The 23,477-nt window shown below is 42.4% G+C and overlaps 3 protein-coding genes across 5 annotated transcripts in view; 2 read left to right on the top strand and 1 right to left on the bottom strand.

Moving 5' to 3' along the window:
- The window catches only part of LOC135333679 (tolloid-like protein 1), a 53,744-nt gene that overhangs the window by 17,642 nt on the left and 12,625 nt on the right, over positions 1-23,477 (top strand). The window lies entirely within an intron of this gene.
- LOC135333767 (FAD-dependent oxidoreductase domain-containing protein 1-like) lies at positions 128-20,433 on the bottom strand. Of its 3 annotated transcripts, XM_064528798.1 has the most exons (8): positions 20,198-20,405; positions 17,100-17,273; positions 16,317-16,431; positions 15,169-15,253; positions 13,368-13,484; positions 2,920-3,210; positions 1,811-1,915; positions 128-502 (listed from the first exon to the last, which is right to left on the bottom strand). In XM_064528798.1, exons 5-8 carry the CDS (start codon positions 13,383-13,385, stop codon positions 188-190), a joined length of 729 nt encoding a protein of 242 aa, XP_064384868.1. In that variant the 5' UTR covers positions 13,386-13,484; positions 15,169-15,253; positions 16,317-16,431; positions 17,100-17,273; positions 20,198-20,405; the 3' UTR covers positions 128-187. The 3 variants fall into 3 exon arrangements, with proteins under 3 accessions (XP_064384868.1, XP_064384869.1, XP_064384870.1); XM_064528799.1 differs by lacking the exon at positions 15,169-15,253; XM_064528800.1 differs by lacking the exons at positions 128-502; positions 1,811-1,915; positions 2,920-3,210; positions 15,169-15,253 and adding an exon at positions 3,914-3,929 and having other exon boundaries at positions 20,198-20,433.
- LOC135333731 (uncharacterized) lies at positions 6,302-8,058 on the top strand. The gene has a single exon (XM_064528758.1). It carries the CDS (start codon positions 6,733-6,735, stop codon positions 8,056-8,058), a length of 1,326 nt encoding a protein of 441 aa, XP_064384828.1. The 5' UTR covers positions 6,302-6,732.

Here is a 23,477-nt window from a genome sequence, read left to right as displayed (position 1 = left end):
ACAGTGTGTATCATCACTATAGCTCTTTGCGTGTGTTTCATTTGCGATCTATAATGATGTGACAATTAAGTCACAATTCGAGAGCCTCGCATTCGAAATCCTGTATATTTTAATTATGTCCACTCAGCATTGTTCAACTACTTCCATTCCCAATTCAAACCGTTAGGGTGAAAATTACACACAAAAATTAAAGACACATCTGAATGAAGTTTGGCGTAAGAATATGTATAAAAAAAATCTCTCTTACACAATGTTTTTTTCTTTGTATATATGGCTGACCATTCACAACTCTTTCAAAGGAAAATCTACTGAGATCAATAGAGTGCGAACAACCATCTAAAACAATTTCGCTAACTGCTCTACCTACAGCTGGTGACTGTTGTATGCCATGGCCACTAAAGCCATTGGCAAATACCAAGTTATTAATGACAGGGTGCCTCCCGATAATTGCGTTTTGATCCAGAGTGTTGTAATCATAGTAACCAGCCCAAGCACTTTGCAACTGCAAACAGACAAAGAGAGGCTCTATCAATTATCAATTATTATGCCTCGGTGTACATGCGCAAGCGAGGTATACGGTAGTGTGTTTGTGTCTGTGTTTGTGTCTGTGTCTGTGTAGACTGCTACAGCTGCTCAAGGATCAATGAAGTGCAAGTAAGAGTTTCTATAGGCTTCTAGTCATATGTTTTATTGGATTTTAATTCGTGGATTTGCAAAATAATGTTTCGTTCTCTATTTGCTTACTTGGAATGCCATTGCAGCCTTTTCAGAAGAGCACGTAGCCAAACTTGTTTACCGAGTGTTGCTACTCTACTTAGTAGTTATAGCTCTGCATTAGAACGCTAGCTATTGGTAGCTGCAAGAGTGAGAAGAAAGCTGAAAGGCCTGCTGATGCAGCCATTAGTTTTAGATTTAAACTTTTGGCATCGATCGTTTAACAACAATCATGGTTGATCATTACCCACTCTTTGAGAATGCATGTAGCAAAATTACTGCAAAAATGTTCATCATGTGTATATAAAAGCTATTATAGCTTTATGTTATGTAGCTCCACCGAGGCATCAGCACCCACGGTGCTTTCATTATACCAGGAGCACATTACAGAAGGAGCGTTTAACTCTACATGGGTGTGGAAATCAGACCGCAGTCAGCCTGCATGTGATTATCATTATGAACGGATTTTGTGTAGTGCAGCAGCAGGAGAGCTAGGTTGAGCCAAAAAGAGCTAAAGGGAATAGTTATAGGTCTTTGATGGATGTTGGTATACATCATGGAAGAGACTGTCATTGGTGAGGTACAGAAAATTCTAAAAGAGGAGCATATCCATGTAAAGAGAAAGTTTGCTAGACCTAGACTAACACATACTATAGGAGTCTTACTGGGGTTCTTAGAAGAGAGAGCTTACTACCAGGCCTATAGCTAACTAGCTAGCTGTAGATTTTCATTTTTATTGACCTATGCTTGGTAAAAGTGCACTGTCAGCTCACGCACGCTGATGATCATCACTCACTTAGCGGTTTTGCATACGAGGTCATGCTTTGCAAATTTGCATGAGATGCGATTCCCGAGACTGTAATGTGCTCCTGATTATACAAATACGATCGCTTGCTAATTAATTAGTAACTGCAGAGGCTGATTCTACACAAAAGAGGCTCTCGGACCCTTTTGCATATAAATGGTGATCATCATTTTTAACCTCATAAATGGGGACAATTTTTACTGATATGGACAAGGAAGGTGTCGACTCCTATAGGCTCAACTCACTGTATTACATACAATGTACAAGCACACTAAGTATGTTGACTGTCACCTTCAAAGATTCAAATGCTGGTACCCTGTGTGCAATACTAGGCCACACATACTCGTCAAACAGTGAATAGTCCACTTCTAACTCAAGGTCATCGTGATCCAGGTGCTGCAAGAAAAATAATGTACCGTACCAGGGTGTCATACAGGATTTTGAAGTAGAGGGGGGAAATGAGAAAAAATGTTGCTAAAAAAGGTCAACTATACCCAGCTAGGACACTCAGTCATAATTAAAAGGGGGGGATATCCCCTTTCCCCCCCTGTATGACACCCTGCGTACTCTACCGAGATTACGGCCACCCTAATTGCGTGCTACAAAGCAGCTACAGGTGGGATGGGCTTAATTTCAAAAACAGTAGTTTTGTCTCGAAATTAAGCCCACCCAGGTGTTTGCCTGCGCCTCGAAATTAAGCCCACTCATTAAGAAACTCTATTCTTTTCTGTCTGCGTCTGAGGCCTGCCAGCTCTTGAAATACAATGAATACATCAACATACAACAACGGTAAATGCATGGGTAAAGTAGCTAGGTATAAAGAGTCAAGATTCTGCATCAGAAGGTTGTTCCTTGTCACTGTCAGAGTCTTCAACAGAGATTCAGAGAAGATTGTCCTTGTTCCTAAATTATACTTGCTAATAGGATCTAGCTATATCTCAGAGCTAACCAGCGTACACAATAACAAACTGCTAAATCTTTTCTTGACAACTTGCTCACTGACAAATGCATCACTTCCTGATGGGCGTATTTTCGAGGCAAATTAGCCTGTGCAGGAACTTTCACTCAAAAGTGGGGGTGGGCGTAATTTCAGACGTGGGCGTAATCTCGGTAGAGTACGGTACATGCACCTCATCTGGGGGGAACACTACACACGGTGTGGAAATTCTACGTATGTGTATATCTTTATTTTCAATTACATGCATGTACATAAAGCACGCATAAAGCTGATATAAACCAACTGTACTGTCAGTCGAATTACTAAGAAGCCTGGAGTCTCAGATATAATTATGGGTCCTGCATAATTATGTTCTGGGGCTATAAAGAAGATAAAACAAACTACAATTCTAGCATTCGGACCCTTTTCCTAGTACGAAATTATTTTATTATCATGTGCATACCTCAGGGGTCCCCACTCCACATATGAAAGTGTTTTGTACTCCTTCCTTCCGGAAATACGTGCCATCAATATTAATAAGCATAGGGCATTCTTCAGTGATGAGATCCGGGCATTTTATGACAAACACACACCGTCGCCGTGGTTTCACTGGGAGGGGGGCACGCATGACTCTGTTAGAGTGAGTGGGGTCTCCAATTCCAGCCATCAAAGCCAGTTGAGAAGCCCAGGGTCCACCAGTATTGACGAAATGATCACATCCTATGTGTTCTTTGTTGCCATTTTCAGTAGTGACCTGTATAGAAGTCCTTTTTACTGTATCAATCCACTTGTGAAAGATATTTGTAGTTATGCCTCGACGTGCGCAAGCGAGATAGACGATACGGTGCGTTTGTGTAGCGTATGTGTCTGTCTAGACTGCTATCTATAGCTGCTCAAAGAGTATTGAAGTGCAAGTAAGACTTTCAAAGTAGTGCTTCGTTCTCTAGTTGCAGTGGCGTAGGCATATATAATGTTTGCAAAGAAATGTGGGTGGGGCCACGTAAGATTTATTGATGTGCATGCAAGCAGCCTAGCTATAGCGCGTGCTATAGCTTGCTACAGCCTACTCTCAGGGGCGTAGGCAGGAATTTGAGGAAGGGGGGCTGAGCTGAAAGGGTGTGAAGCACCTTCCACTTGGCGCGGAGAGCGGAAACCACACCTCCTAATTAATGACTCATTTCCGAGAATAGTTGTTGTACCAAGAGTGTCTGGTTGTACTAGTAATGATTTATGATGTTACAATTTTGTTGTACTTGTAATAACAATTAATATGCATGAAACAATGCTAATATTTACAGTGCTAACTACATGTACAATGTATATGATAATGTAGCTGATCAGTTACTTTGCTGGCTTTTCATCAGTACTCAGGCTGGCAGTACTAGAGCTTGGTAAACTGGCACTAGAGCTTGGCCTTGACTCACGCTTGAGAAATAATGTTTCTGCGACATAGTTGCTGCTCTCAATCAACCTCTGTGGTAGATTATTGATCAGTTGCACAGTGCATTACGCATGTGCAAGAAATAGCACACCTGCGCATGCTTCAATTAAATGGTGCATGCTATACTACTAATAGCTAGCTAGCTTTAATAGTTACACTGAAGAATCAAAGTTACTAGTATAGTATAGAGCTATATAGCTCTTGGACATGCTGTTTGTCTGCCACTAATCTATACCAGTAATTCCCAGGCTGAAGACAGTCATCAGAGAAGGTGGGGCTCTTAGTGTGGTTTTTGCAGAGGAAGGGGGGGCTCCAGCCCCCAAAGCCCTGCCCCTCCCTACGCCCCTGACTCTCATTGGCTATAGTTTCTCAGGGGGGACCGTTTATTGCAAGGGTGGACCAATTATATCGTTGCCAGGATCTGGAGGATCATATGGCTTTATAGGACCACGTAAGATCTATTGTGCATGACTAGAGCCTCACACTTAAAAAGATAATTCTATGGATAGTTTAATACTAAGCCAATCGCCCTTCTGCAATCTGTAGATACCTTTTTGTCAGACTATATACCATGCACCAAGAGACAAACTAGTTGGGCGGAGCCCGACCGTCCCTGACGGGAGGTCGGGTTGCAAGCCTATCTGGGATTTGTTCTAGCGCCACTATAGTGGCGCCCTATCAGATTGCAGCATTTTTCACGTGGCTTGGTTACACTTCCGCTTGCATCTAGTTGCAAAACCGCATGCAGTATTGCTGTGCCATCCTTGTGGTTTCACGTCATCAAGTCGGTTAACACCCACTTGAGAATAATAATATTCATAGCAGTACTACATAATGCGCAGAACAAATCCCAGATAGGCTTGCAACCCGACCTCCCGTCAGGGACGGTCGGGCTCCGCCCAACTAGAGACAAACAAGGTCAAGGTGAGCCTATAATTATGGTACACTACAGCTACAGTATAGACTCTCGTTAATTAATCCGGTCACCCTTGGGACAGTGCAGCTTGGCTGGAATAGCGAGGTGGCTGTATTTTAGAAATAGCTGCGGCTAAAAAACGACCTTACCTCGAATCTAATGACTAATTTTGTGTGCAGTAAACATCTAGCTAGCAATCCATACCAAAAACCAAATGGCCGGTATATCGAGGTGGCCATACTTCAGAGAGCCGGAATAGCGAGGGTGTACTGTACTACTCTCTGCTGATAACTATAAAATCATGTATGTGAATTCTAGTTACATTGCTGCATAGCTTGGAGTCTTGGTGCTGAATGCATGAGGGATGCCAACAGTTCAAATTCCAGTGCAAAAAGTTACACATGAGTTTGCTCCATCACCCTCGTCGCCTACAATTATTTTTTTGCTGATCAGTCATACTATTAGTTTACTCCACTTAATTTGTTGTACAATAATTATGTAATTGCTCATTAACAAAGTACATACCGTATTTACTTGATTAAATGCCCATCTCGTTTAAACGCCCACAGTAAAGCTGTCTTTTGTCAATAAACGCCCCTCTTAAATAATCGCCCCTGTATGGGCGTGGCACTGTGGGTGGAGCTGAATTAGCACGTGGAACCAGCTGAAACAAGGGCAGCATAGAATAAATAGATACTATTTATGATGGCAGAGAGGACACAGAGGGAGAAACATCACTCCTACGACTTGAGATTGAAGCTGAGAGCTGTGGCAGCAGCCAAGAAGAGTAATAACTGCTGATGAGCAAGAGTTTGAAGTAGACAAAACAATATGCCCGTTTCGAATAAGCGCCCATCTCGTTTAAACGCCCCCTCTACAGATGCTGCTAGGAAATAAACGCCTAGGCGTTTAATCAAGTAAATACAGTACTTATCATTGTTATAACAATGGACTCTCCAGATTGCACTAGCATCAATCTAAGAGAGCACGTCCCAACCAAATTTTCCAAAAATCTTGGCTATGCCACAGAGTTGTGCTTACTAATTGGAATACCATTGCAACCTTTTAAGAGTTAGCAAAAATTGTTCAGAGAGTGCTGATAGATGATTGAATTTGAACTACTTCTTGAAAGAGTTACAGACCGTATTTTTAGTGATTCTCCAATTAGACAATTTTCTGACCTCTAAAAGTAGGGACTGTTGCGTTGACTTTATTATGTGGTATCCTAGTAAAAATGTAGCCACCTAGCCTTGATTCCAAAACAATGTATTTTGAAAGGCCTGTAATCGAGGCTAGCAGAGTAACCTCGTCCTATATCTCCAATTAGATGCGACCAGGGCGACACCCACAACTAAAGGAACCTCCCGTGTTGACACATTTATGAGCACACTCGTTCATGTCTGTGTAAAGAGATAAGCTCATGTACTGTGACAATTGTAAGGACACGGACTCCTGGACTATTGAACTATGCATGACATCATTAGAGATCATGTGATAAACTAGTGCTCTTATCTAGAAAGTTGTGTTGCTATCGAGTTGCTATATTCTATGCTATCACTGTTTGCTCTTAATATAAAAGACTCAAGGTGTTATTATCAAACCTACATGGCGCTGTGAACAGCCCGCTACATAAATAGCGTTGAAAGAACCGAAACAAATCAGGATCAGCAGATATGGCATATACATTTCGTACCAGTGACCTACCGAAACTGGACCTCGATACAGATAAAGGGACAGACTTCCTTGCCTGGTAACAACAGTGGCTTGCCTATAGAGAACTATCTGGCCTTGGCAACGAGTCAGCGGCAAAACAGGTACAAGCACTCAAACTTTGTTTCTCAAGAGAGACCCTCACTGTGGTAGACAATCTAGGACTAACTGATGCCCAGAAGAATGACCAAGCACTGATAATTGCAGCAATGAAGCAACATGTCGAAGGGCAGATCAATGAAACAATTGAGAGAAGAAACCTACGACAGCGACATCAACTCACTGGCGAAACCTTCGACGACTTCCTAGTGTCACTACGTGACCTTGCAAAAACTTGTAACTTTTGTAACAACGAATGCCTCAAACGAGCAATCAGAGACCAAATTATCGAAGGTCTACAAGATGGCGACACTATACAAGAACTCCTCCGAGCTAGTGACCTCACGCTAGATCAAGCTGTAACAAAGTGCCGTGGTATGGAAGCGGTAAAGAAGTCCCGCTCACAGATCCAGGGTGCAACCGAACTTTGCGCACTACAAACACGACAAACACGACATCAACCTGCCACCCCGGCCAGTACATGCCATTGGTGCGGTAAAAATCAACACGATGGAGGCAGAAAGAATTGCCCAGCCCAGGGACAAACTTGCCGCAACTGTGGCAAAGTTGGCCACTTTAGTACGGTTTGCAGACAGCCACATCCTTCTGGAAAAAAACCAGCCATATCCCCGAGGGCCAACACACTGCGCACTTCGGAACTCCCATTCCTGCAACTATCCAACGCAAACGCTGGATCCATCACACCAGCCCCGACGATTCGAATGAAAGTGACTACCTGCCATGGAGAAACTTACACTAGTGTCCTTCCTGACTCGGGAGCAGACATTTGCGCAGCAGGGCCAGACTTAGTACATGCCCTCAACGAGGACATGGATAATCTGGCAGATTCCAACGTCACACCAAAAGCAGTCAACGGCTCACTATTACATCCAGCAGGAAAGCTACCCGGAGTCCAATTCCAGATCAATGGCCAGGACACCGAAGCAGACATTCACATCTATCAATCAGTCTCAGGCATCATCATATCATGGGCCACAGCACAGAAACTCGGCATCCTACCTAACTGTTACCCTAACCCGATGCCCTCTGTCCAAACGATCGAATCTACGACAATCGAATCTACCGAAACAATCGGATCCACGAAGGTCGAAACAATCGAATCCACGAAAGTCGAAACAATCGAATCTACGAATGTTCCATCTATGCTACCCACAGCGGAACAATTCATGTTGGAATTTTCACCCGTCTTCGACGGACAAATTCGTACCATGCCAGGAGAACAGTTCCATATCTCCATCACTGACGACGCTAAACCGTTCTGCGTGAGCACACCACGCACCATCCCACTGGCATACAGAGAGAAACTGAAAGCTGAGATCGACTTGCTCGTCGATCAAAAAATCATAGCTCCGACTGGTGCGCACCCATTGTTGTGGCACCAAAGAAGAACTCCGACAAAATACGCATGTGCGTAGACCTATCGAAACGAGAGCGGTATCCCTCCACAACACCAGCAGAAGCTGTCGCTGACATAACACAGACCCAGGCTAAGCTCTTTACCGTCTTAGATGCACTCAAGGGATATCATCAGTGCCCACTTGATGAGGAGAGCCAAAACCTCACCACCTTCATCACACCATTCGGGCGCTTTAAGTACCTGCGAGCCCCCTATGGGATTTTTTCCATCAGTGAACACTATAACCGACGCATGGATGAAGCACTAGCAGGCATGCAAAACTTCCGCAAAATTGTTGACGACGTTATCATCTTCGACAGTAATCAGCAAGAACACATCGTTCATGTACGGGAGTTACTTCGTCGCTGCCAAGAAAAAGGCATCTCCCTCAATCGAGAAAAATTCAAGTTCTGCCAAACGACAGCATTGTTTGCAGGGTTCATCCTAACACCTGACGGATACACCATCAGCGACGACATTACCAATGCTATTTCTCGTTTCCCGACACCAAGCAGTCGAACAGACCTACGGTCCTTCTTTGGTCTCGTGAACCAGTTGGCAGCCAGCACGAGCAACATAGCGGAAGTACTAGCACCACTCCGTCCTCTACTGAGCGCTCGCAACGATTTCCTGTGGACACCCGATCACGACCAAGCATTTCAACATGCCAAGGAGATGTTAGTAACAGCACCCACCCTTGCCTACTTTGATCAAAAGAAAGAAACACACCTGTACACAGATGCGAGCACTCTTGGGATCGGCTTTGTACTCATGCAGAAACAAGATGGCTCTGACAGGGAATGGAAAACAGTACAGGCGGGATCTCGCTTCCTCACCAACACCAAAAGTAGGTACGCTGTCATCGAACTCGAATGCCTCGCAATCGCTTGGGCAACTAAAAAATGCCATGTTTTCCTCTCTGGACGTGACCACTTCACAGTCATTACAGACCACAACCCATTGGTCCCCATCCTCAACAGCCATCGCCTAGACGAAATCAAAAACCCTCGTCTACAACGTCTTCGAACTCGCCTAATGGCCTACAATTTCACAACTCGTTGGTTGAAAGGTGCCCAAAATTTTGCAGCAGATGCACCTGTCCCGCCACCCATGTCACAAGCCAGACACAGGAGACGACCTCGCAGAGCATGACCTCCACTTTGAAGAAGCCCCATCTCTATCACAGATTAGAGCATCTAACGAAGACCCTTGGGAGTCAGAAAATTTACACCTTCAGGAGCTGCGAAGACACGCAAACGACGACCCAGAGTATCAAGGCCTCAAAAACATCATTCAAACAGGTTTCCCGAACGAAAGAAACCTCCTGCCGAAATCAATGGAAAAATTTGGGCAATTAAACACCACCTCAGCATTGACGATGACCTTATAGTCTATGGATGCCGTCTCTTCGTACCGATCAGCCTTCGTACAACGATGCTCAGCCGTCTACATGAAGCCCACCAGGGTATAGCACGCTCACAGGCACGGGCCCGTCTGACGATCTATTGGCCCAACATTGACCAGGACATCAAACACTTTGTCGATGGATGCCGTCACTGCCAAGATCGCTTACCACCCCATGCCAAAGAACCCCTGATCGCGAAACCAACCCCAGACAGACCGTTTCAGCAACTGGCAGTGGACTTTGCATCATATGGGGGCGACCAGTTCCTCATTATGGTAGATTGTAAAACAGACTGGCCTGACGTCATCGAGATGAAGAAAGACACCACTACACAAAAGCTCATTGGCGCTCTCAGAAACCAATTCTGTCGAACAGCCATACCGGACGTCATATGGTCCGATGAAGGACCGCAATTCACATCATCCAAACTAGCAGCATTCCTCAAGGATTGGGGGGTGTCACACAAGACATCATCCCCTCGCTACCCCCAAAGCAATGGCAAAGCAGAAGCAACCGTTAAGTCGATGAAAAAGCTAATCTCTGCTGCATGGGCAGGACGCTCCATCAACGTGCTATCTCGATCACTTTTGCAGTACAGGAACACCCCTTCACGAAAGGATGGACTCTCCCCGGCCCAGAAACTACTAGGTCAACCAGTACAAGACCACCTCCCAGCTCACCGAAGATCATTCGCACCAGAATGGCAACAATCAAGCGATCCCGAGCACACTGACGTTGGGCCGCAAGACCAGCTATATTATAATCAGCACGCCAAGGAACTGACAGAAATTCCGATCGGAAACCGAGTGGCGATACAAAACCCAGCTACCAAGATGTGGGACATCTATAAGGCCAGGTGAGCCACACTAGTACATCAGCTGTGTGTGTGTGTGGGTGTGGAGGCACAGTTGTTGCCCTAGGACACCACAGGCGGTACTTCGTGAAGACACAAAGTGGTCGGGTTCCCGTACGGAACAGGCGATTTCTACGCAAGAGAATCCTAGCCTCAGTGTTTGGAGGAACTTTTGACCCTCCACCAACTCCTTCCCCACTGCTGCAAGCTCCTTCCCCATCGCTGCAAGCCCCTCGCCCGATACAAGCTCGTCGCTCCACACGATCGAAGCAGGCCCCCTCCTACCTTCACTCTGACCCTGTATGGTTGTCAAGCTCCTCCGTCAGTACACTCACTGAGGAGCTTGCAGGGGAGGTGTAAGGACACGGACTCCTGGACTATTGAACTATGCATGACATCATTAGAGATCATGTGATAAACTAGTGCTCTTATCTAGAAAGTTGTGTTGCTATCGAGTTGCTATATTCTATGCTATCACTGTTTGCTCTTAATATAAAAGACTCAAGGTGTTATTATCAAACCCTACAACAATTAATCATAACTAGAGCACTAAAGTGCAAACCCTCGGCTGGTGACATGAAACCAAAAGACTGATATAACGCAGTGCATATAGTGATGTTGTTATCATCATCATGCATGACTTGCACAGCAACTCAGGAGCAATAAAACTAAACCAGACTGGAGGCATGCTGAAACATTTGAGAACAAGTAGTACTATAGATAATATGCACTGTGGATTAGGATCACAGCAAAGAAGCCTGGAGTCTCAGAGAAGTATGGCTCCAGGTCCTGCATGGATCCCAGTCAGCTAAAGCAAGCTTTCTACTTTAGTGACCCTGTTCCATTGTTTCTGGACCTGGTACAGGATCACTTCAGTTATAAGTAACGCATGTGCAAGTTCTGTTCAAGCTACATTTTGCTCGCTTTTATTAGACAAAGAAGCTTTAACACCGAAAGCTGCCACTATTAGAAGTACTGACTTGTTATGTGGAGGCTACCCATGCTGTAAACGCAGTGCTAGAGCATCCAGGTAAGCAGACCCAGTCACAAGCTTGTTCAAGCTTCTTAGCTTTTGCTCGACAAAGAAGCTTTAACATCACAATCTGTCACTATTTAAACCAAGATATTGTTGTGTGAAGGCTATCCATGCTGTAAACGCAGTGCTGTGGCATCCAGGTGAGTAGATATACTCGTGACAAACAGACAAACAAACAAACTAGAGCACTAAAGTGCAAACCCTCGGCTGGTGACATGATTAAAAAGAAACCAGAAATATAATGCAGTGCATATAGTGATGTTGTTATCATGTAGGACTTGCACAGCAACTCAGGAGCAATAAAACTAAACCAGACTGGAGGCATGCTGAAACATTTGAGAACAGGTAGTGGTACTATAGCACTGTGGATTAGGATCACAGTAAAGAAGCCTGGAGTCTCAGAGAAGTATGGCTCCAGGTTCTGCATGGAGTAGGATCCCAGTCAGCAGGAGCTATAATTCAAGCTTCTACTTAGTGACCCTGTTCCATTGTTTCTGGTATATACAGCTTTCTACTTTAGTGACCCTGTTCCATCGTTTTCTTGGTACAGGATCACTTCAGTTATAAGTAACGCATGTGCAAGTTCTGTTCAAGCTACATTTTGCTCGCTTTTATTAGACAGAGGAGCTTTAACACCGAAAGCTGTCACTATCAAAAGTACTAACTTGTTGTGTGGAGGCTACTCATGCTGTAAACGCAGTGCTAGAGCATCCAGGTAAGCAGACCTAGTCACAAGCTTATTCAAGCTTCTTAGCTTTTGCTCGACAAAGAAGCTTCAACATAAAAATCTGCCACTATTTAAATCAAGATATTGTTCTGTGAAGGCTATCTATGCTGTAAACGCAGCGCTGTGGCATCCAGGTGAGTAGATATACCTGTGACAAACAAACAAACAAACAAACAAACAGACCAACATACTACTATACCCGTGGCCGCCCACGCGCGCCTCGGGTAACAAACAAACAAACCAACAGACTACTATACCCGTGGCCGCCCACGCGCGCCTCAGGTATGTATACATGCATAATTATGCCTCGGTGCGCATGCGCAAGCGAGGTATACGGTAGTGTGTTTGTGTGTCTGTGTGTCTGTGTGTCTGTGTATCTGTGTGTGTGTGTAGACTGCTACAGCTGCTCAAGGATGAATCAAGTGCAAGTAAGAGTTTCTATAGGCTTCTAGTCATGTTTACTTGGATTTTAATTCGTGGATTTGCAAAATAATGCTTCGTTCTCGAGTTATGCCTAGTTTTGCTTACTTGGAATGCCATTGCAGCCTTTTCAGAAGAGCACGTAGTCAAACTTGTTTACCGAGTGTTGCTACTCTACTTAGTAGTTAGCTCTGTACTAGAACGCTAGCTATTGGTAGCTGCAAGAGTGAGAAGAGAGCTGCAAGGCTCTGCTAATGCAGCCATTAATGAACTTTTGGCATCGATCGTTTTTAACAACAATCATGGTCGATCATTACCCACTCTAAGAGTTTTTGCATGCAAATTATTTATCATGCCTTGTGTGTAAAAGCTATTAGTAGCTTTATGTTATGTAGCTTTGGCATCTCCACCGAGGCATCAGCACCTGTGGTGCTTTCATTATTATAGTTACTGTTTTGTTACATGATATTCCTTTTTGGAAAATATCTCTGTAATGACGCTAATAACCCACTTATTATTATAGAGCCTACTGGCTACCACATCCCATGCACACACCTCACGTATGGAAGGGACACAACATTCTTTGTAGGGCAATGCCAGTTACCTCAGTGGAACACAATGGCATTCATGCATGCAGGCAATATGTAAGCAAGAATTAATGAGTCATGCTTCCTAGAAATGGATGGTCTCTATTCTAGTTCTTTATAATTATACAGGTCTAGTTGTGCATGGTAGAATACTTAGTAGTTACGTAAGCACCTTTTGAGTTCAAATGCATCAAGTTTAGCAATGCTGCTAAACAACCAGTACAAGTCTATAAATTCATATAGTTATAGATATGGGTGGCCATTAAGAAGGGGCTCTCAAAACAGAATCGGCTAGCTCACCAAAACAGTTGTGTCCATCTGCAGACAAGAAGAAGCCCCGAGGGCATCGACACTCGTAGGAGCCGGGAAGATTGCGACAGCTGTGAGAGCAGTGTGTATACACACACTCGTCGATATCTGAGAGAGTGCATGCAAGTGTGAATGTAACGATGACACGTATCAAATGCATGGAGAGTTCAGTATTAGTGCATTCAAGGTGTTCATGTTAGCTTCCAGGGAAACCCGTACCCGTTGGTAGTATAAATTAGAAACACAAATTTGACTAATGTATAAAGTTACTATTGGTTAGGATAACAAATTATAGCATGTACTTATCGTGTTACTCTTAGGTGGGTGTGACAAATTATATACATGATAAGATTAGCCAAACATGACAACTGTATTCACTTCCACGAAACTAAGGAACTGTTGAATGATCTTCTGCCTGGTGCAAGGAAAATGAGCCAAGGTAATATGACTTTTTGGCTGGTCGTTAAAATCACTAAAGATACTAATATGGTATCTCATAGCAACTGCAAGTGCCCAGCAACTCTTCGACTATATGACGTGTCCACACCAATAATCATATTTGAAACATGGTATGTAATTTCATAAGATCATAAGAACACTTTGTTGTGCAAACACAAAATGGTATTAAGTCACATCCTGACATATCTCAGACTACATCATTGATTACAGCATATTCACCTTTGAAAATACAGCATGCAACAGATACCATTAAAGTTGAAATATTGAACATCGAATATCATCAAAGGAAAGTTTTCAAACACTTTCACAAACAAACTGAAGCCAAAACGTATTCACCTTTTGTACAGAACCATATATGACTACTTTGAGTCTCTCTTATAGCTGTGGCTGTCATAGTTTGCTTGTGCAGCAATACTTTTATCTGTGCAAGAGATCAGGTTTCTCTCCGGCTATACGTACTTAGAGTTTTGATCATGCTTTCATAGCATTGCAAATTGGGAACCTGACAGAGCACTTTTAAGTTCACATAAAGAAAATAGCTATAAACACACCACATTTACATGCTTCGATTTTTGTTCTGACAGTTAACTAGTTCAGCATAATTGTGAAAACATTGCAAATGGGTCTCGGATAATGCAGTTCCACACAATTTTGTAGTGACAATTGCTATGACTATTTGATGTGAGAGGGATGCAGCACAGAGCAAAACACAGACTGCATATTATACTTCAATGAGCGTTCTTAGACAATCATTGCTATGGCTGTACGTGGCTCTAGTGTGCTAATGGTTACTAGCTGGGATGTAGGACAAACGCAGCGGCTGGGCATTTCTATGTGAAAGAACCAGAGAAAATTAATGGGAAAAACCTACAGCTCTATTTCCATATATGACTACAGTAGAACCTCGATTATCCGGACACCTTGGTTCCAGAAGCAGGCCGGATAAGTGAATACGCCGGATAATCGAATAGATAAACTACGCCTTGATCCACCCACTTTATTGATAAACAACAGTGCCACATGGTTGTCTGCGCATGCGCAAAAGATAAGCAGGCATGTCTCCATTGTAACAGCTGCAACGCGCATGCGCGTTTGAGGGACACCCCCATTTTCTGATCTGATAACAAGAAAACTGCCAAGCCGGATAATCGAGGTTCCGGATAATGGAGGGCCGGATAATGGAGGTTCTACTGTATATATACATCTGGGAATCAGTGCTGTGTTTATGTTATATGAAGAGGTACTAATTACTGTGAGCAGACTGTGAGGGAGTGCAAATGGGTTTGTCCACAATAAAAACAAGACAGACTATATATAGAAAGGTTTTCCTTACCACAAGCTAGGCGCAAATCACTTGGCCATCCCCGCTTCCATGGAGATTATTAAACACTTTGATGTAATCCTTGACGCACTGGTGCCTGGATGAGATGGTTAGTTTATAGGATGAGCCAGCAAGATGTGTGATGTCATACAGATTGTTAGGGTTACAGCGCTCAAGTCATCAGATTAGGAGTATAGACAGAACAAGTTGTGAGCTGCTACGTAATTCTATATAAAGGTGTCAATGAGTTGGTAATATTGTCCATATAATTATGTGGATTACAGGCAAATCAACTCACAAACCAAATTTATTGACACGCATGTCATGACAGCTAGTACACATGTATCCTACACTATATTTAGTGCAGTAATGAATGAATTCAAACAAATCCCCAGCTAATAATTGAAAGCAATAACTATAATGACACGCATGGTCATGACAGCTAGTACACATGTATCTACACTATATTTAGTGCAGTAATGAATTCAAAAACATCCAAACAAATCCCCAGCTAATAATTGGAAAGCAATAACTATGTCCTCACTACCATAAGCAGTGCATGCACTCGTAAAGCCATGCAATGGCTAAGGACGCGGTAAGGTTCACCACATCATCGGAAAGGAAAGTGGGAGGTTGAATAAACACACGCAAACAATGTGTGTACGCAGGTGGTGTATGCAGGTGGTGTAATTATATTTCAAAGGAGACTTGAAGCCAGTGGAAAATTACCGATACTTGGTAAGGATATCACAAATTAAAGAGTTGAAGGTCATATTAGAGAAATTTCCTCCCACTAGCTACAACCTCATAAGTGCATGCCACTGCATATAAAGGTTCAAAATCATGGCCCACTAGAATTTAGACACAAACAGCAACCCCCCAGTCTTAAAAGTACCCCCCTGACATGAAAGTGCCCACACAACTGTGCAATTAGGGTTGCCAAGCTATACCGCCAGGAAGGCCTTTTTATTGTTCTCTTTGTGCACTATTACATCTTCTGTTTGTTACTAAGAGTGATTCCTAGACACACCAGCTGAGGGTAAAACAATCTCACAATTATATGGTACTGAACAATACACACAGCCAAGACTTGTTAATTTGTTGGTTTGTCAATGACAATACTTACATATTAGTACTATATTACAATAGAAAGCTCTTACCCTGCTCCTGGGAAGAAGTTGACATAGTGCGGCTGGTTTGAGCGTTGTTTGAATCTAATGCAGGTGTGGTCTTCCCAATGCTTCATTGCCTCCAGTATCTGTCTCCTTTCAGCAGCTGCAGGTAATTAAGAGAATATACATGCCACTGATTATTGCAAGAGGTGCAGCATCGTGAGCTCAGTTGGTCGAATTATCCTGACATAATGTTGTTATTATTCCGCTTAGTTCATATTTTAAGGATTCTTCCTATCAGGCCTTCATTGACTTCAAATCCTTAAAATTCATTATTTTAAGATAAAATGCACTTATATACATCATACAAAATGTCACAACCCAACAGCATTAAATCATGGACAGCATAATCATTTATGGTGATTCACCAGTTGACTACCTCTACTCCTTCCACTACTACACCCACAAATAGCGGAGGTTTTGAAGAGCACAACAAAGTGCTGTTATAGAAACCACAGAATAGAGCCAACACATGTTTCCTTCTGTTCATTCATGTGTGTGTAAGTCGAGCTTTTGGCACAAACAACTCTTGGAGTCACTAGACTAGAGCTTTACGTTTGTAGTTCTTACTGCAAGCTAGGGGATGAGAGGCTCTTTGCACCAAATAATTGAGTTGGCAGGCGTTGGTAGGGGAACTATACATACACTGAACCTTGGACTCGTTCTTGAGATGATCTTAGTAGATTATGCTCCCAACTACAACACTGTACAAGCCCCTAGGGTTTGTTAATGTACAAGCATAGTTATAACGCAATATATGATCATAGTTACCATTGAATCTGCTTGAAAAGGTGTAATATACGACTCCATTTGGCCACAGCTTTCGATTCTCAATGGTAGCTCCCCTTTTCTTCCTGTCTTCACTTCCACTGTTGCTAGGCGACTCGTTTTGAGGGAGCAGGGAGGGAGGAAAATAGGCGATATCATTATCATGAACCTGGGTAGCTGCATTGAGGAAAACAGGAACATGGTCATGGTACTGTGAAAGTGCTGTCTAGACATATAATTTCTTTATGCACTTCGGCTTGTTAGTTGTATTAGTAAAACCAGTAGGTTTTACATAGGATTGGCAGTGGGTTTGCCCGTGTTTAGCAATATTTCAATTATTTTGACTCGTGTTCAAACTGTTCTATCTCTGCAGGGAAAGGCCACATCAAGAAACTGGCTGAACAGATAGTTTATTTAGCCTTTTCTCTCTTTGTATCTCTCATTTCATAATCCATGAACATTTTAATGAATGAATATTTTCATTTTAAAAATTGCACTATTTCGACGTTTCACCGCTCTTTGTCTGACTGACTAAGTAAGTAAGTGAGTAAGTAAGTAAGTTTCTTGCCCAGCATTTACTCCAAGTACAGCCATCTCCAGGACATTCTGCACAGGGTTTCCAAACGACTACAACCTGGATTACAAAGCGCTTCTTCAGATTTGCGATTGCTTCCACGAGGCAGATGACCTCTCAGTCTCTATTTCTCTTACCTAGACAATTCCGCCATCTTTAATGACTCAGCAATTGCGTTGTGGCCAATAATAATAGATAGGCGTGGCTAATAAACCGTGCGCCTAAAATCAGTGCAGCAGTGCTTTTCCAGAGCCTGAGGTGTTCCTTTTCTTCACACTGTTCAGCTCTAGCTCCCTTTCTCTGACAGGCATGCTATATGCACTGGCTAGATATCATGCTCTTAAAATGGCTGTCATTTAATACTGATTCGCAAATTCAACATAATTATCAAGCAATAAATTATTACTCATTATACTATAATTATTAGTCCAGAGATATTAGATATTCTAGAAGATATCTGATTAGTCCTGTCTTCTCTTCTTGTACTGCCTCTTGACGTTCCACTTATGCATGTCATGATACGTAAACTGTACTGAAAAAGAAAGGGAATCCGACTAGAAAAACATTTGCAATGTGAAAAATTGCTAGGATTGGCCAGGGGAACCACAAAAAAGCGTGGGAACAAGAAATCAGACGAGAGCATAACTCCAATCCGTTACAACGTCATGAACATGTACAATACATAGTATATTAAATAATAGACTGTGTTCCAGATCCACCTATCAGCTTCCATCCACCACATCATTCCATGCAGTCACCAGTACGGTCCGTGCATGTTACTACGCATGGATGGACTGTGTGTACCTGTGCTCAACACTGCATGTATTAGGAACATCAATTCATCACAAATCATCATGATTATGTGCCCCACATTCTAAAATGGATGTATAATAAATATATATAGGGATTGGTCATCACTCCACCAGTAAAAATTGCGTGGCATATTGGCTGGGAAAACATGGGAAAACTACCAGTATATACATGTGATTGACGTTGTAACGGATTGGAGTTATGCTCTCGTCTGATTTCTTGTTCCCACGCTTTTTTGTGGTTCCCCTGGCCAATCCTAGCAATTTTTCACATTGCAAATGTTTTTCTAGTCGGATTAAGTTAAGAGTTTAACCAGGTAATGGCATACTGTATTACTAGAATATTTTGTGGGTGAAAAACCTTTGCGAATGAGCCAAATCAGCAGAAAATTTGACCCTTTGCGATCGCATTCTGGCAAGGATCGTGTGTATTTACTAGTAATAATTTAGGTTCTGCGGATTTTATTGTTGCAAATTGATCAACCCTCCCAAATTCGCAAATGTTTGATTCTCGCAAAACATTCTAGTAATACGGTATGTTATCTAGATTGCACAAGGAAGCTAGTGCTATTTACCATATATGGCAGTGCTTGTGCTATTATTGCACGAGAGAGACCATACTCTATATGGATTATTTTTATGGTACAGTTTTCATTGCAGCATTCTTAGCTGCAGCGTTATTCGGAAAACCCAGTCCAATTATGGCTTGACACCGCGCAATTACTAGTTGCTCTTACTAGCACCGTTTTCCAGTACGATTGCCAGCGCAGTAATTATAGCCTCAGTCCCAGGCCGATTTTTCTGAAGTTGAAAAATACGGCCTGGTAATGATTGTATCTGGGCGTAGTTGGGAACCAGAAACAAAAGCAGAGGTTCTTCACATTTTGTTTCCTGTAATAATTTCGCCGTGCAACAGTGATGGCTTACGAGTCTACCATTATTTCCCCGTATAAGTTTAATACCGTAATTTAGCTCCGTATGTATACTCTCAAGTAAAAATCTAGCGATAGATTGTCTATAGCTAGCTATAGCTACGGCAAGTTTAAGTTTCAGACTAACGTAACATTGTCTTGCTGAAGCACTCTCATTGCAGAACAGGCACTGGCTCTCAAGCTCCTCTCGGAATGAAGAAACATCTTTCAACATGGTATGGCAAGACTCTTTGCTATCAATTGCTGCCCTTTGTGATGGACTATACAAGCTAGTAGGTAGGACTAACACTGCCGGCCCTTGTCGACAAGTGTATTGTTCTTGGAAAATCTCTCTGCTTTTGTTTTTTGGTTCCTAACCACGCCCAGATACAATCAATATACCAGACCTAGTTGGCGACCTAGCGTTATTTTAGAGACAACGAGGCTGGGAACGAGGCCAGCGCAGTATTAGTAACATGATGAGAATAATTATTATTGTTATCTTGATGGCTTAATTGATCCATTAGCCATGAAGGACACGGATGCATTCCACAAGCCCAGAGCTGTTGCATGTGTGTGTATAGGAAATAGATCTACTCCCACAAATAAATTCCAAGTTTCTTCTTTTAAAACTCAACGAACCAAGTCAGTGGCTATACACATCAATTAATTTCCGCTATCAATCAGTGATGATTTAATAATTATGTGCAAACCTGATGAACCCTGTCATTTTTGTTCAGTTTCAGTATTCATGGCAGAGAACGTATTTTTTTTATTATGTACCATGGTACAAATCCTCCAACATACCTGAGCTAGCACAAGGATCAGAAAGGTCAGGAAGGAGTTGACAAAGAGTCCTTTGTCCACAGAGAAGCAGACCCACAGCCAGGGACAAAAGAGTCAGAGTTAATCCCCCACACATCCTCACAATGCACCAGGTTCTCTCTGCTGTCAGGGAGACCTATTGGAGTCCTGTATATAGAACACAGTGCAGTGCTACCTCTTTAGTTCTCCCTCAATTAGTGAGGTGGTCTATGGCTTCATAGCCGGAAATCAGTATCCCAAAGGTCAGAACAACTCTACTCTGTACTGTCCCCAGAGCTCTGACAGGTCTGCTGCCACAGTGCTAATGACAGCCAGTCAGATCCAGTACATGGCAGTTGCAACTGAGTATGGTAAACTTTGTCTGACACACCTCCACTTTGACTAGACTAAATGTATGGTGCCATTGGCCGACTTGCATGCTGTTTATTACCACGCCACGTACCTAGACTACCTGTATATTGTACAGCGTCACCATAATTTAAGTTAAGAAGCAAGTTCGGAATGAACGCAATTTTTGGGCTCTAGAAGATGCGCAAATTAAAAGTAATTTTTGCCATTGAAATTACGATAACTACATGTAGATCTAGTCCTTGGCCCTTTTTGAGCATCCACTTTATGGTTTCTATGGAGAACAATGGAAGTTTATCTGGACACAAAATTAATAGTGCATGGTTTTGATCTTTCACCACATCTCCTAGGAAACCAACTCCTCAAGTTACATAGTATAGAGCTTGAGCTGACACAATATTACACTTAATAATTAATGGCATTTCTTGGATTTCTGGTTAGACTAAGGTATTTATAGTGTACAGTATAGTATCATCCACTAGATATCTCTATATAATAGCTGCAAGCTCGTGCAGTCAGTATAACTGAACTGTTGCTTTCAATATCATAAAAAGAAAGGCAAAAGAAGAGTGAAGAATCAAACTTTGTTAATGTGTCTGCTTGCTTTAACAACTACATATGTAGTGGAGTGCTTACCAATTGAAACTGAAGATGTGAGAGAAAGTAATGAAATGGCTGAAGAAAGGACAATTGTTTATGACCCAACTGTAGACACTGGTAAGTTCAAGAAATTGGGACGAGTATAGTTTCACACACACTAAAAATGTTACTGTCCACTGCACAGATTTCACAATAAAAGTTGGAGATATAACTTACTTCACAAAGAACTACCGAGAGCTACAGCAGTGAGCAATGTTCGTCTAATTCTGTTTCGGTGTATGATGGATTTGGAACTAGTGCTCCATTGATTGAGAAGATGTGTGGGGAGAAGTGTGGCGAGTACACAGTCACAGGGACAGGAAATATCATGACCATGACTCTGCGGGTGTCTTCCCCAGGATCGTTCAGAGGATTCTATGCACAATTTAAACAAATTTAACTGATTCTATTTAATTGATCTTCACATTGTATTTTAATCCATAATTGTTTACTGTGAATCGAAACATTTTCGAATTCGTTATATATATATACTGCTGTATAATTACATGTACATATACTTGTCTAATTAAATGTGCCAACAATAACCAGACTGCATGTTAGCTATAATCATAATTATTATGTGTTCCATTTAATTTGTGACTTTAGTTTCACATGATCCTTTCAGAATCCAGTTGTACAGTACTGCTGCATGTTTTAGCCTCCATGCAATTTTTACTGGCAGGGTATGAGCCTTCATGTGAGTATGTAGCATCCATGGTACGTGTTCTGCATGCATGCATGTGTCTCGAAATGAACATGCACACCCAGTATGCATGTTATGTTTCACTGTTGATTTAGATAATTAATGGACCACTATATAGGCACTCCTCCGAACCATAGTGTGAACCAGACAAATACAGACCATGTTTTTGTGTCTGTATAATTATAATAATTATTAATGTGTTAGCCTCAATAGTATGGTCACTGTAGACACGGACTTGTACTGTAGTGTCCACCTACACATTGGTACTGACAAGTCATAATTATAAAGATTAACTTACCACAACGTGATGCTACGTGACCTCAATAGCACTGTGTTTTATTCGAGAACAAAGTAGGAGGTTAAGTATTTGTCACAACTGAATACAAGTTGACAAATTCAAGCAGTGGGTCTGTATAGGTGTGTGCTGACATCAGTTACGACTTTGTAAAACAAGAGTCTATTGATGTCTGTATAAGGTTATGCCTGATTGCCTTCTCAATGGTAATTGAAGAAGTGTGATACGTGTTCCCACAATAACAATTGCATAAGTTTGCTTTATTGGGAAATAGCTATAACTAAATTATGACTCATTTTAAATTATTGTAGTGCTACTTTTGTTGACCATGCATGTGATTTAATTTGTCCAATAAATCCGATATGTCAACAGCTATAATTTACATAATCTTAGAACGTCTTATTAGTGCATTTATAATTTTATATATTGCAATCCAATCAATGGCACAACCATACATGTAGATGCAACTTCATGGTCTGATCATTTTCTCATACATGGAAGTGAGAGAGATCAAACAGTAACATTCCAGGCTGTCAACCTGATTTCATGCATTGTGGATGCCTTGTTATTATCGAATGCCAATTCGTACATCTAAAGCTGATCCGGCAAGGCAGACAAAGATCAACCATGCATGGTCCTGAGAGGGGGATATTATAAAGGCGAATGAAGCTGCTCCCCCATCTCCTCAACACAGTAAATAAATCCGTTTCAGTGTAGCTATAGTATATAATTATAGCTCCAAACCTGCCACTTTTAATCGACGGTACTAGACTACCGGTACTTGCAACCTATAGGCTCTTCAAAACGTGCACCCAACAGACCATGGCTTGATTAGCGGTTTAAGGGCATGCACAATAACGAGTGTCTCATGCTGGGTAGTAGCCTCGATCCCAGGCCGAGTTTTCGCTTTTATAACGGTTAGGCGAACAGTTGTTCGCCTAACCGTTATAAAAGCGAAAACTCGGCCTGGGATCGAGGCTAGCTGGGTAGTAGAGTTTGGACTAGTTATAATATAGGTCTCAGTGGCGTAGCCAGGATTTTGGGAAGGGCAGGGCTCCCGTTGAGCAGGGCCAGAGCAGGCGCTGAATAGCTTGGAATTTTACCTAAAAAAAAGGTCATCACTTTTCATCAGCAGTAAGCATGCGCAGTAGCCCTGCCCACATTAACTACGCGCAGTACAGTGCAGAATAGATTGACAGATCAAGGTGATTCAAGCTGAGTTCGAGTTGATGAAGCACAAAAGGGGGGGGGCTCTAGCCCCGTCAGCCCCCCTCTGC

The sequence above is a fragment of the Halichondria panicea genome, chromosome 3 (genome assembly GCF_963675165.1).
Source record: "Halichondria panicea chromosome 3, odHalPani1.1, whole genome shotgun sequence".
Classification (NCBI taxonomy): Eukaryota; Metazoa; Porifera; class Demospongiae; order Suberitida; family Halichondriidae; genus Halichondria; species Halichondria panicea.
The sequence above is the reverse complement of the archived record's forward strand: the minus strand, read 5'-3'. Positions and strand labels throughout refer to the sequence as shown.